At 43.8% G+C, this 15,512-nt stretch overlaps 1 protein-coding gene across 2 annotated transcripts in view; it reads left to right on the top strand.

Moving 5' to 3' along the window:
* NDHL (inorganic carbon transport protein-like protein) overlaps positions 1 to 14,014 on the top strand; it is a 51,106-nt gene extending 37,092 nt beyond the window's left edge. For both annotated transcript variants that reach the window (XM_086801496.1, XM_086801497.1), the window contains 2 exons: positions 13,481 to 13,575; positions 13,678 to 14,014. In XM_086801496.1, the coding sequence (XP_086657622.1) occupies positions 13,481 to 13,575; positions 13,678 to 13,765 (183 nt within the window). In that variant the 3' untranslated portion in view covers positions 13,766 to 14,014. The remainder of the gene's footprint in view (positions 1 to 13,480; positions 13,576 to 13,677) is intronic.
* The last annotated feature ends 1,498 nt before the right edge of the window (positions 14,015 to 15,512 follow it).

Genomic DNA, 15,512 nt, shown 5'->3' with positions numbered 1-15,512 from the left:
ACACACACACACACACACACACACGTGCGCGCGCACATACATACATACAAATATATTGTTCACTCAATCAACAACACAATGCACAAATGAATGAATGCAAGATCAATGCCTGTGTATGAATGCTGTGGATTTGTGTCACACTAGGGGCCAAAGATACTCCCCTCCCCTTTTGAATTCCTCATCACCAAAAGAAAAATTTCAAGTACAAAGCTTTTTTGTTTCCCAGAAAAGAGACTTCTATTAAGTATGATTTTTTTTAAAACAAAAAGGGAGATTTCAGATCAAGTAGAGGGGAAATCTCAACCAATCTGGTCCCTTGTGTTGCCAGCAAGGTCCCATATGAGATGTAGCGAAAAAGATGCCATGATCCCACTCTCTCATGAACTGGCCACTCTTTCTCTTTGCAGCCCTCGAGGATCCCTGAATCTTGGCCCAAGTGGGCATGAGCGTGTGGATAATATCACACCAAATTCTGCAAATGCACTGTGTATCATAAACCAAGGTGCCCTCCATGGCCTCAATGCATCTAGCCTTCCAAATGTGCTAGGCTGTGATGCTAGCAATGATCTCCCATGCAGTATCCAATCTCTGAGGTGCCCATGGACTGCTTCACCCGAGGTACCTAATTTTCAGGCCAATGTAAAACAAATATCAATTAGTTTGATGATGGTTGCATTGCTGACAACCTACCAAGCAGGTCCTCCAAAGCTCTCATTGCCGGCAACCTACTTAGTTGTAGGGAAAAAATTAGGGGCGAACTTTAACCCGAAGGCGAATTTCAAGCACTTCTAGAAATCTAATCGGCGAATTTTCAAGGTTTATTCTTTCAAAACTTAAACAATTTTAGCCTTATTTTTTCAAAGGGTGGATAGGGTTTGAGTTTACGTTGCCCGCTCATTTCTTGTATTGAGTTTGGGATGTCCATTACCTTTGCCCGACAATTTCTGTCATAGAGTCACGGTAGATTTAGCTTCGCCAACATCTGCATTGGTGTCTAGGGTATTTCTCATCTTTTTGCCCACTATGCTTCTGATAGGGTTGTTGACCTTGCCCTTCAATAAAGGTGACGCAGAGACCTTGCCCTTTGAAAAAGGTGATACAGAGATGCCCTCTTCTCGGCCTTTGCCTACTAGGGTTTCTCAAGAGCAAATGCCGTACCCCACATGTGACAACATCTTCATCTCCTCCCTTATTGAGCACACCAAACAGCAGATCGATGCTACTTGGGATATAGCTGCCCCGCCCATTGACCGGTAAGTTTTTGCCTTCCTCCTCATCATCAGCAACAGCATTGTCATCACAATTGTCATTGTCATTTTCATGCCATTATCTTTGTCATCAGCAGCATCATCATCATTATTTTTGTCCTTGTCATATTCATTGTTGTCACCATCATCATCATCATCAAAGCTCTTTCAAAAAGAAGCGTTGTAAGAATTTGCACTTGATTTAAATTGTCAAAAAGAAGCATTGTAAGAATGTTGGGAGAGGGGCCCGCAAACATGCAGTACAAGAAGATATAAGTGGTGTTGCTCAATGCAAACACATGAAAGAAGCACAAAAATGTTTTGATTAGCTTCTAGATTAGAGCATGAATGTAGTGTTGTGGAATGCACCAATACAAGATACACTCATGAAGGACAACTAGAATGTTTTGAACAGCTGCAACTTGGGAGCTTCCTGGAATGTCTAGTAAACATGTATACCAAATTTGGTCCATCTATGAAAGCACAAGGAGTTTTTGTAATGTTTTTAGCTGGGGTCATTATCTGGTAGATGTGCTTCTTGCCTAAGATGTGTAGTTGGAACATGGCAAAGCAGCACTGCACTTTTTTAAAGGCATTCATTATCGGAGAATATGGACATGATGAAGAAGCACTATGTTGTCTTAAATACTTTTACAACGGTCTTAGTTTTCAGTCGTAGTATGTGCCTATCATAGGGTGTTGTGCACAACACCCTTGGCTAGCATCCTGAAAGCTTGTGGTAGCATGGGAGCAGCTGAGAAGGGTTTTCCTTTGCGTACGTATTGAAAGCATTTGATGCGGGCATAGGAGCACTTGAGGATGATGTGCTACAGGCATGTGAACAATAGAATAGTACCGTGCTTGAAAATGGGTTTACTTTGTGGTCAACGTGGCGCACTTGCAAAGACGTTTAACAAGCTTCATACTTAAGGATTTCTTTTTCCGGAGTAGTCCAAAAGGCCATAAAATACTCTTTGAGATTGTAACAAAGGGATTATTAGAAAGGCATTGTACTTAGTGATGGATTGATGGATGTGCATGCCATGTATGATGTAGAAGACGTATTTGACCAGCTTCCACTTTGGAATGTTCTAATTGTAGGATGTTTACAACACAAGCATGGTAAAGGGGCACTTAGATTCTTGATTAGATGGCATCGAAGGGAGTCCTTTTTAATGATTTGATGTCTGCATGCATCATGAAAACTTGTGGCAGCATAAAAGCAGCTAAGAAGGGCAGAGAAGTACATGCACAGATTGTTAGGAAGAGGTTACTAGGCATAATTTTATGCTCGGGAGGGAACTGCTGGATTTATATGGCAAACGTGATGCAATTGCAAAGATACGAGTGTTTGACCAACTTATGTTTGGAATGTGGTCTTGTGGAATGACCTTTTCTTGAGTGGATAGCTCATAAGGCCTCTCTTCCAATTTAGTGACCTTTACGTGTAGCCATAAGGTCAATGGCAATGTGAGCATGCTTAGATGGCTCATGAAGGTTGTTAAGAAGAGTAATCGTGCTTAAGAATAGGCATTGGTGGGTATATTGCCCAGTTTTTCTGCACTTGCAAAGGCACATCAAGAGCTTTTTTTGGGATTATTCTCTTGTGAAATGATCTAATTACCAGATTTTGCCACTGTGAGCATGATAAGAATACACTCATCATAATTGGATGAATAACAAGTGCCTCTTCCCGAATGTCACTAGTGGCCTTTGCTTGTAGTAGCATTGGATCAGCCTAGGAGGAGCTTAGAAGGGCAAAGAAATCCTCGATGAGACTACTAGAGAGGACTTGCTACTTTGCTGATGGGTGCACTTGATAATATATATGCCAAATGTATGTAGTCTCTTTCTTGATTCAACCTAAGTCGTACCTTGGGTTCCCTAAGGGAATCATGTTTGAACCATTGTACTTGCGTCATCCTTTTCAAATAACCTTTCATGTTTATGGAGTATATGCAAAATTCTTGATGAATTTTGAGTTGATAATGTATGCACAACTTCATAAGAGGTAAGAAAGAAGTCCCAACTGAGTTAGTGTAGTGGTCAAAGCTTGTGACTTGTAACCTCTAGGTTATGAGTTCAAGTCCCACTAGGCTCTCTCATGTTATAAAGGGACACCTATGCTCGCTTGATGTGTTTGGTTGCTCGGGCTCTTGCCCCTTGAACACTCGAGTGACTCCTCCTCCTCGGGTGGTGGATCACCCGAGATAGGAGGATCCATACGAGACCCCTCCGCTGTTCCAGCGCTCGACTCATCGCGGTGGTCATGGGGGATGCCTAATTCGTGGCTCTTGCCCGATGGTACGTGGCCCTTGCCCGACCATGATAATTGGCTAATTGTTGTAAGGGGAAATCGACTCCACCCACTTGAGTGGGCCCCGGGTGTGTACGAAAAAAAAAAAGAGGTAAGAAAGAAAGATTCACACCATTTAACCTACAAAAATTACCAAACATTCTATATATCCAAGTTTAATATAATATTCGCCTAACCTTTTACGCTTCAAACTTTGATATACAAGAAATTCGCCAACATGACCTACAATATGGTTCTAACAACTATAAAAAAATAGCCCAAATTTCTCACTTGTATGTTATAAAGGGGCTCTTAATTTTTACCCTGCTTGGTAGGCTCTCTAAATTTTGTATTCTTGGCCTACTGAGTTGTCAGATTCCGCCACAATCAGCCGGGAATGTACCAGCAGGCTGACTGTGTAGCGACTTCAGGGCGCCTAAAAACAGAAATAGGACACTGGACAGCAATGATTGAGTGTTGTGCAGCAGGTACAATGTGTCCATCAAGTACACATGTCGAGCAGGAGAAGTGCAGGTGAGTTGGCTGTACAATGGGGTACCGTTCATTCAGTATGGAAAAGGAACATAGAGCTGTAGAACAGCCCATACAACAGTTGGTACAGTAGGCATGTGGCCTGCTGTACGATACGACAGCACCTGTTCTACTGTATGACAGTTGAACGGCCACCTGTACACAGCATACCCGCTGCTGCTGATTGTCTCCGGTGCCTGTACGGCCTGATCCACCTGCTGTACAGCCTGGTCCCTCTGCGGTATGACCTGCTGAAGCTGTCCTGGCTACCTCTGCTACCTGTACCTTCATTGAATAGAGAGCTTCTATGCCTGGAGGCCATGGAGAGTACCCATATGATGCTGCTGGTGCCCAGAGGTGATTGAAGACCGGGTATCATTGTCCTTGGGTGCAACCCCGCCTTGTGTGAGACTGGGCTTGGGTTGTGAGATCCATGTAGTAGCCTACGTGAGACCGGGCCTTGCATGCAAGATCCACACAGGCTTGGTGTGAAGCTGGAAACTCCCCTTGCTTAGTGGCTTAGGTGGCGGTGTCTGTGTACGTGTCCATCATGTGTCCTGTCATGTGTGTGTATAACCATGTTTGTTGTGTCCACCAGTGTGTGTGTGTGTACAATGTACATCCCCACCTATGTGTTCACACATAGGTGGGTGTGAACACTCACCTATGTGTTATGTGTGTTTTGTTGTGAACCCACTCTTATAGTGGTTCACATAATATCTAGATATTTATACCCGCTTGACATCATTGCTTATGTCATACAGAAGAACCTTCAAGGTTATAAAATCATTGTACTTGGTGTATCTAAAAATCATCAATCAACATTATTGAGTCGTGCAATCATCTCTCTCTACGCCCTGGCTCTCTCTCTCTCTCTCTCTCTCTCTCTCTCTCTCTCTACCGATCCATGATGATTCACAGTTGTATCCAGACACATGCACACTTTTTCTTTTGTTTCTTTTCTTCCGATGAGTATATGGGCTCCACCGATCCATGATGATTCACAGTTGTATCTAGACACATGCACACTTTTTCTTTTGTTTCTTTTCTTCCGATGACCGGAAGAACACAGTTGTATTATTTTTTGTCTCATAGGCCGACTTTGGCCTCTCGTAGACGTTAATAAAGCTTTCTTTCTTTCTCTCTCTCTCTCTCTCTCTCTCTCTCTCTCTCTCTCTCTCTCTCTCTCTCTCCCCCCCCCCCCCCCGCCCCTCCCCCCCCTCCACCATGAAGCCCTTTGAGCCTCCTTGAGCTTGCTGACCCTAACCATGGCTTGAACCACAAGTGGTGCCTCTACTTCCGCTGAGTGGCCGGGATAGTAAGCAGGCATCTCCCCTTGCATAGTGGCTAGGGCGGTGGTGCCTCTATTCTTGCTGAGTGGTTTGAGTAGCAGGCATACGTGTTGTTCTCCTCTTGCCAAGAGGCTTGGGTGGTGAAGGCGATCTCAAAGGAGAATTGCAAGTCTTTGAAGGCCAGGAGCAATATCATGACTATTTGATGTAGTGGCTTCTCCAACAATTTGAGGAAAAGAAGCACATCTTTGGCAATACCAAGAATGCTGAGGTACAAAGGACCATAAAAGGGAAATAATCTGAAACCATGATTCTTGATGGTTATTCAGTTTTACAAGACTTGTTGTCAAAGCTTTTGTGTCCTTTGACATGTGTATGGATAACCTGTTAGAGAGTACGTCTTTGCAGTTTGATTTGATCAGCTAGTCTTGTATGCAGTATCTATGCCAAGAATGTGGAAACTCAGAGTGGCAAGCTTGCCTTTTCATTGCCCCACAAACACAAGATGCATGGATGACATGATTAGTGACAGCTTGGGCCAAGTTAGGGTTTATCCACAACCAGCTTGTGCATCTGCGATAGGGTTTTATGCATAGCTCTTATGGATGGCATGATTAGGGACAGCTTGGGCCAAGTTAGGGTTTATCCACAATCAGCTTGTGCATCTGTGATAGGGTTTTATGCATAGGTCTTGCACGTAGCCTTAGTTTTACATGTAGATTAGGTCAAGCCGAGGTAGACAACCGGCCCATCAAGGTGTGTGTTTTCTTCTCCAAGAAAATATGACAGAAATGGAATATGTTCTCATGCTGAAGACCTATTCCCGGCGTTGGTTAAAGGCTTTGAATCAAGAAATCAAACATGGGTTCTTCCTTACGCAAGAATTCGAGTGGCATGAAGATCTCATTTGATGTGGGAGTATAAGTTGGCTGAATGCATAGTTGTTTCTCGTACCGGTATGAACCTGCGCGTACCGCACGATTCGTACGATACGATTCCGTACGATATTGTACACTTTGGAGCATGGTATGATGGTATGAATTAGTTTCCACTTGGTTCTCAGTATATGGGCTCCGCATGGACCGCCTACCACCCCTTTAGTACACTTTGGACTCCCCTTTTTTTCCGGCTCTCTCACGAGGATACCAACCGGGTTATCCAGTTAGATCTTCTCAGCCTCTACACCCATTGCACATGGATCACACCTCCGGAGCTCCCAACGAAGATGCACTTCTACAGAGATCACTTCCTCATGCTCACTGAGGATGGATTCATCTAGTAGTCGGGCTACGTGAGTGTTCACATGTCTAATGCCATGTGGATTGCGATTGGCCAAATATGGGTTTCATCCCACCGCCTTAGAGTGGAGATGGGTAGAGTTGAGCGCATCTTCAAAGCTTGGAAACTCATACGAAGACCCAGAGAGGAGAGGATCTGCTGATTATGCCACACAGAGGTTGAGACGGAGCGGCATTACATATTGCTGTTGCCGAGTATACTATGAGATCCGTGGGAGGTTTCACTGTCTGTTTCGTGAGGGATTTGGTCCACTCTCTAGGATCATTGACTTCTTGGACCAGAGTTGCCTAGGCCTCTTCCTGCTAGACAGAGGGACACTTTCTTGAGAGAGCTTCGACCCTAGCCACCCCGCCCCCTCCCTCGCCAACCAACCATCATCAGTTTCTTCCGAACCCAACAAGTGGAGGACACCGATACAATGGATCTTGTGGACCCACCACGAGCTGCCCCCGACCCACCTCGCTCGAGAGAAGTTACCTCGGACCACGCCTCTGCACTCCAGCCCAACACAGTCGGCCCCTCGGCCGTTGGCTACGATCCCCTCATCAACTCCATATCCAAGACATGCTCCAACGCCATCAAGCTACCTTTCCACGTGCCATAGCTAAGGGAGACCTCTTAGCCATACTTTTTAGCCCCATGCTTGATATTTTGGAGAGTGGTATACCATCTACTGGGAACTGATGCTGCTCTCATGTTTCTATGTTCCTAGTATTCCATGATGAGTTTCAATGGATAGTTTTGTAACACCCCAGTGAGATAGCTATGTTTATGTTTTGTTTCTGTTTTATTTTCCATTCCATGATGAGATATGCCATGGACATTATTGTATCACTTTGGTCTCATAGGCCCATTGGGTCTTTAGTAGACGCTTTATATATCTTTCTTTCGTTCTTTCTTTCTCTCAACTCTCAAGCGCCTCTTTTTTTTTTTCGTGAAATGGTGTTTTATATTATATGTAAAATGTACATCAGCCACATGGCTCACACAGAACCTATGGCCCCAAACAAAACCCCCACAAAAGATCCTCTAAAGGATCATGACCATGCAAACCTGTACACTAATAAGAAAGCCTCCTAGCCAAATAAGCATCCCATATAAAAGCATCAAAGCTGAGCCAGCCGAGCCGCCGTAGACCATAACGAAATAACATCTGCATCCAGTAGCTGAGCTGAGAGAAGAGAAGAAAACTGCCAAAGCATCAAACCGCGGATCCGTAGAATGTGTCCATGTATTCCAGACAAGGAATCAAAAATGAACCCATTCCGTGTAGTCCAAATATGCCAAAGTCCTGTCCATCTAAGGAAATGGAATATCACAAGGTGACTGTCTGAAGTAATGACTTGAGGACAAATCCCAAATATCCACTGATGAGCCGAAACAGTAGACCTCTCTACTGCCTCCCAAAAGCGAGAGACAAAAGACCAAATCTGACGGGCTTAATATATCTTTCTTTCGTTCTTTCTTTCTCTCAACTCTCAAGCGCCTCTCTCTCTCTCTCTCTCTTTCTCTCTCTCATACAGAGACCTGGATACATGGATGTGTACATGCCTCATAGTGCCCGAGTAGCGATTGGCCAGCTCAGAGTGTCATCACACCAGCTTGAGATTGAGGCAGGTAGGGCAGCACGGATCCCCAGAGCAGAGAGGATATGCAGATTATGCCAAGAGGAGGTTGAGAGTGAGGAACATTATGTATGCAGATGCAGAGCATATAGTGTCATTAGAGAGAGATACACCACCATCTTCAGTGGAAATCTCTCACTCCGCCAGATCATGGAGTCCGCAGACCAGCGTAGATTTGGCCAGATCTTGTTAGAGACACAGCGCCATAGAGAGACACTGATATGGACTCATACCACAGGGAGAGGTGGGCAACAGCTCCAGCTCACTGATTTCTTTCAAAGATCTATCCTAGTGCCTACCCTGACACAGGAGGGGGTTACACTTCAGCGCGCTGCGGACCTCCGAGCCAGACGAAGACCGAGAGCACCAGGGTACCAGACTCCCAGACTACATCAGAGGGAGATCAGAGAGATACGGGCTCGACATCAGCACCATATCCAAGAGCAGCTAGCTCACTTACACTCACACCCGGAGATCATGCTCCGAGGTATTTTTGCCTCGCCATCGCCCGTGTATCACATATTACACCCCCATTATGGTACTGGTTGGAGCTAGACAGATCTGCATTGCATTCTTGTATACCCTACGCATATAGGTTGCATACTGAGCCTCTAGCAGTAGTGCTCCATCCATCACACCCCCCCACTAGCTTAGTACTTTCATAGTTTATTTCATGTTCATTTTGTCCTTTTTTTTCTGGACATCTAGAAGACATTGACAATTGTACATTGATTTTGTCTCATAGGTCGAGTTCGGCCTCTAGTAGACGTTAATACATCTTTCTCTCTCTCTCTCTCTCTCTCTCTCTCTCTCTCTCTCTCTCCCCCCCCCCCCTCTCTCCCTCAACTTTTAAAGCCTCCCCCCCTCCAGATCCAGGATATGCTCCACCGCCTCAACCCCATGCTTGACATTTTGGAGAATGGTATACCATCTACTCGGAGCTGATGTTGCTCCCATGTTTTTATGTTCTTAGTATTCCATGACGAGTTTCCATGGACAGTTTTGTATCACCCCAGTGAGATAGCTATATTTATGTTTTCATTCTGTTTTATTCACCATTCCATGATGAGATATGCCATGGACATTATTGTGTACCACTTTTGTCTCATAGGCCGACTTTGGCCTCTCGTAGACGTTAATATATCTTTCTTTCTTTCTTTCTTTCTCTCTCTCTCTCTCTCTCTCTCTCTCTCTCTCAAGTCTATCCTTCTCTTCTAAGTTCTCTTTGTCTCTCTATTACAACGATGACGGAGACGAATGAAGCCTTGAATGTGCATGCTATCTATGTCGAGAAAGCTGAGGAAAGGCCAAGTCATTTAGGTGGACTTGTAAGTATTGTGGCAAACAATAGACAAGTGGCGTTACTAGGCTTCTCCAATATCTTAGAAAGGTGGGGGGGGCAAGTTGCGCCATGCAAGGAAGCCCTGCTAGCTGTATCCGATGAGATCTTCAACAATATTAGGAGTGGATTGGGTGTTCACTGAGTAAATTCTTCTTGATTCCAAGCACATACAACACATCTGAAATACATAGGTCTGAACCATTTGCAACTGTGAGCATAATCTCACCAATGCCTTGTATTGGATATGAAGAATTGTTTGCACATGTGACCTTCTTCCCTATTGGGCCAGCCCTTAATGACATGAACTAATCCTTCTTTGATGTAATGTGTCTAGAAGCCCCAGAGTCAAAGTACCAAATGACTTGTTTCTCATTCACATTGAGAGACAAGTGCTCCTGTGATGTATCATAACTACATACAAAGAATGCCCAATCATCCTGCACACAAAGTGAGCTGAATCCTCAGCCCTTGCTACAGGCATACTGCAAGAGTCCACTGGCAAACCTGATTCCTTTTTCTTCTCTTTAGCTTGTCTCTTCCTGCACTCACTAATGTATTGCCTTGGTTTCTTGCAGTGACACTTGCCCTTCTTGGGTTGATTTGCATCACTTTTGCCTTTGTTTGAGGTTGTCTAGAATTAGCCTTCGGCTCATAGCCATTCTTTGCTTTTCCCTTGCCCTATCATGGGCAACCAAAGCTTGATCACTGCCATGTGCCATGGAAGACTTATTCTTCCGCGTTTGTTCCTCCTGTAATAACAAACCAACCAACTCCTCAAACAATAGGGGTTGAGGGTTGCCCCTCAATGACAAGGTGAGAAAAGTGTGGAAGTTGAGGTACGACTCTGGCAATGAATTCAATGTCTTGGATACAAGTTCTTTTTCTAGTACGACTTTATCTATATTGAGCAGTTGCTCTCTAAGATCCTGGATCTTAGTTAGATGATCAGCCATATTGTGATGTTCTTTCATGTCCAAGTTTTCGAGATCTTTCTTCAAAAAGGCAACTCTGGCCTCATTCTTGGCATGATACATGGTCTCCAAGACTTCCCATGCGCGTTGTGATGTTTTACATGACCGAATGTGTGGGATAATTGATCTCTTCACTGATAAAGAGATCACTGCCATGGCCTGGGCATCACGTGCATCCCACCTTTTCTGCTCCGGAGTGGCAACTATAGGTTGTGCAGCCTGCTGAGCACCTCGCCCTGGAGTGGCAGGTGCAATGTCTGTAGGATGAGGTTTATCCCCGCTCACATAACCCCACAAACTTTTAGCCACAAGAAGATTTTTGAGCATAAAGCTCCCAAGTGAATTGTTGGTGCCATCCAACTTATCCTCCCGAGGGAGTACACCAAATACATCAGTTGCATTATGTGCCATAATGATTATACGCATAAACTGCAAGTAGACCAGAAACACCACTAGGCAAAAACCGAAAGCACTGCTGTGCTATGCCAGGCAACGTGGAAGTTCCTCTGCGAAGATTTGCCCACAAAAATGCAAATTAGAGGCTGTAACCTCCTTCCAATGTGCTGATTTTGTGCCCAAATGACACCAAGGTTACAATTATGTATTAAATGCATGTGGCTCCCAAATAGAAAAGCCCCCAAAGTGAATAGTTGGTGCGATCCAACTTATCCTCTTGAGGGAGTACACCAAATACATCAATTGCATTTTGTGCCATAATGATCATATGCACAAGTTGCAAGTAGACCAGAAACACCTGTAGGCAAAAACCAAAAGCACTGCTGTGCTATGCCAGGCAACTTGGAAGTTCCTCTGCAAAGATTCGCCCACAAAAATGCAAATAGAGGCTGTAACCTCCTTCCAATGTGCTGATTTTGTGCCCAAATGACACCAAGCTTACAACAATGTGGCTCCCAAATAGAAAAGGCCCAAAAATTTCAAATTGTAAAGTATCAAAAGTACCTGTATAAATTTGTAACCATAGTACCACTTGTACAGGAGCTTGTACAGATGCAAATGAGTATTCAACACTGCACTATCGCAGGAAACGCCATGTCAGCAAGCTGCAAGTACACCCAGTCTGTTGTACGATTGTATGGACACGTCACACAAACAAAATCTGTATGACATGATCCAGGACATCTGTACAGGGCTTGGCGAACACAGATCTGCAGGCGAAACCCTAATTAGGGTTGGTCATACAGGCCTGAAATTAGGGTTTTCAGATTTTGACCAGATTGGCAGTTCCGAGATGTCCTGTAGTGTCCCTTGTATGAAGGGTTTGGGCAGATTCAGAGCCGAAACCCTCAAACAGGCTGAAACCTAAAATCTGCAGAAACCCTAAAATGGTGGGAACCGAGGGCTTTGATACCAAATGTTGGCTCTCAGGAAGCTAATGTTAGGGTTCGTAGGGTAAAGAAAGCTCACACACTTACATAGGAAGCAAAAAGGAGATGGAGAGAGAGTGGCAGAAGAGCTTGCACGTATGTTCACTCAATAATAATCAAATAGACAAGTACAAGTGATAATAATGAATTTAGTCTAGGTGTCTTGTCACACCAAATGTCCACAGTCCAAGGGAAAAATCCATAGGATAAAAAGTGCCCGTGGTAAGTGCCTGTTCACATGTAGCAGCACACATACGCATAGAGTGCTTTCAGACATCCCATGTTGGCACTTGCTCAAGGATGAGCACGGCCTGCAAGAGGTCTTGGATCTGTCCTTGGGCTGGTCTAGAGTATTATTTCAATTATAGAGGGCTTCTAAATGAAATTTTAAATTATGGCATTAATCATGTACAGACAAACTAAGGTTTTGTGTGCGTGCGGGCTTGTACTTGCACAGGGGTGTTTATGTGCGTGTTTCTTAGTGCTCACCTCCATCATGGTTGAGCGTGCCCTTCACTTTCAAAGAAGCAATAGATACTCAGTATGGCGGTTTATCTATGAAGTATGATCCACCAAACTGGTTTTATCTCTACACACAAACTTGCACCTAGGCTTTGGGTGCTAGTGCGGATGTCATAGAATGTAGTCAATGCTTTGGTGTTGCACCATTGTCTGCCCCTCAGATGTAATATACACAGATGAGGTCAAGTCCAGCTGTGGGAGCTGTTGTCGTTTGTCTATGTTGTCTCCTAACTGACATACCCTCTGTATGCATGTAAACAGCTCTGAGATTTTGCTCATGTATGACAAAAAGCTCCCTGTCTTTTGTTCTGACTGCATCCATGTGGAGTCCTTCATCCTCCATGACCATGTATTGTTAACCATGACCAGCTGTTGTCCTCGTGCACCCATGTTCTCCTGTTCTCCTGTGCTCACATGTGCGTCCTCCACATCTGCCCTTGTGGTCTCCAAGTCCTCTGCTTTTTGCTTCCGCATTCTCCGCATCATGTGTGTCTCCACTTGTTTCTGCAAGGGTCTTCGGAGACCATGGTGGTTCATCGTAGAATGCAATTGGCATACATAATGGCTTGTAATGTGAAACTGTGCACTAAAACGTGATGTATATAAGGAAAAGATAGCAATGTAGAAAAAAGTAATTATGGGTTTCTTTGTCTCGGCACTTTTGCAATAATAGTCGCATTCAGCACTTATACACAGCGTGTGCAGAGCTCCATTCTGTATACTTTTTCTTGTTTAATCAATGGGCACGTGAGACATTACATGAGCTTAAGTTTTGCATAAACTCAATTTATCCGTGTGCATGTGCACACCCATGGGCTTATGCGCATGCATGTGGTATGTGCGCATGCCTTTACATGCTCTTTAATTTGTATGACAAGTCAGGTGTCAAAAATTTAGGGAATATGACTGGATTTTCATGGCCTTTAGGTTCCTCAATGTCGCCTTTTTTTCCCCCTTTTTTTGGGTGCAGCTACTTGTGTATTACTATCTGGAACAGCGATGGTACAAAAGAAGTACAGCTGAAGCGATCTTACAGTTCGGGCTTGTATTTTTATTTTTCCCTGGGTGAGGACGAGTCACTGTTTTAGTTTCCTGACAGGTACAATTGATGTAAGTATCATCTATACTCAACACAGTAACTGATACTCTCTACTTTTTAAAAAACAGAATGCTGCTTCTAGCTCCTTTTATCAATTTACGGAAGCTGCCGCAAAATGGGGCAAAAGAGCCATGGGACGAGATACGGCCTTCATGATGGCTCATTAAGAGTCATGAGACATGCTTTGGATTAATCACCTCTGTAAAAAAGTAACATCAGACAACTATTTGTATGAGGTGCAGCAGCCTTCACAACGGCCGCTGACCATGTTGATAAGGCATGCCTACACCCCTGCCGTGAGCAGGTTCTTGCCTTTTTCTATTTGTATTCTGTACTTACCTTCTATATGAAAAATGTATATGCTTTCCTTCTTGCTCATTGATTGCATGGAGAAACTTTTCTAGTCTTTGTATCCAAGGGGCTGCAATGGAGGTGAAGGCAAATTATGAAGCTAGCTTTAACCATGTGCCATAATGTTATGTCGTACCTTTTTTTCCTTCCCAAAATACGTCATTGTACTAGTGGAGGATGCTGATTTATAACCATGTGCTATTAATATGCTTGAATTTTAAATTCTCATAATCTCACTTTCACTAAACCTTTCTAATTATAATTCTCTCAATTTGTAAGCTTCGTTATATTTCAATCATATGGAGATTTATATAACCTTCTGTATTTGTGGGATGCGCTTATCATAAACAATTGCAGTATGTGGTGGTAAGTGTTGTTTTTGAAAGAATAATGAATATGTAATTCGTTTTCTTATCTTTGATGTGAGGATGGGTACCAAAATAAGATGCCATTAAGGTAGATTAGAACCTAGTTCCTTCGTTGCTGTTGTGCTAAAGCCTAGGAGGCAATTCATATAGGTAGGTCATGAAGCCATATATATGGTAGTGAGGAGGGTTGGGGTTCCGTCGTCTTTGCCATAAGCTGCCTCGACATCGACCTATACAACAACTGCCTTGAGTATACTCCAACCTTGACGTAGACCTGTAGCAAGCAACCTTCATCAACAGGTTCTATACACTATCTCTACATTGCTTTGCATTTTAGTACCTTGCAACAGGAGTTGCTTGCAGTCACGAATTTGCAATCATGTTCCTTAGACAGATTATTTGTAGGTGTATTAGTGGGGCTTCTTGCAAGTGCTAGGACAATTGCATTTGGTGAGGGTCAGATATTGCATTTGTTAGTAGTAATGGCTCGCAATGATGTATTTAGGACAATTGCATTTGGTGAGGGTTAGATATTGCATCTGTTAGTAGTAATGGTTGGCAATGATGTACTTACAATGCTTGGTCCTGAGGATATGTTGGATGGCACCGACTATCCACTGTGATCATGCATGATGAGGCATGCACTTGTTGCCAATGGCTTTTGGAGTGTAGTGATTGGGCTTGAGGCATGCCTACCTCGCCAAGACAACACTAGCAGGTTGCTACTACAGGTGTTTTGATGAGTGATACTGCATCTACTTTGATGGTAAATCCCCCAATCCCCTCGTACTACAGAGAAAACTAGATGGAGTGGTAGAGGTGTCAATGCACATGCTTCGGTAGAAGTACCAAGTATGTAACGTGATATGTATTGTCTTCTTGCTAAGCAACTTGAGTCAGAGCATATGAATGAAGAAGATTCAATGGATGGTTTTCTCACGACAATCAACGATTTGAAGGAGTAGCTTGCAAGCGTGGATGAGATGTATCTTGACAGCTCATTGGTGCCCTTTGTTCTCAATGCATTGTCAGACTCGTACCAGAGTTTTATTTCTACCATTGACTCATGATGAAAGGTGATCCAAATGCTCTATCATTTGATGAGTTGGTTTCAGTGATCTTGCAAGAGTACTCAAGGAAAAATAGATTTGTTATTTAAATAGGCAACAGAAAAGCCTCTTGTT

Source organism: Cibotium barometz, chromosome 8 (assembly GCF_041138505.1).
Source record: "Cibotium barometz isolate CiBa-2024 chromosome 8, ASM4113850v1, whole genome shotgun sequence".
Taxonomy (NCBI): Eukaryota; Viridiplantae; Streptophyta; class Polypodiopsida; order Cyatheales; family Cibotiaceae; genus Cibotium; species Cibotium barometz.
The sequence above is the reverse complement of the archived record's forward strand: the minus strand, read 5'-3'. Positions and strand labels throughout refer to the sequence as shown.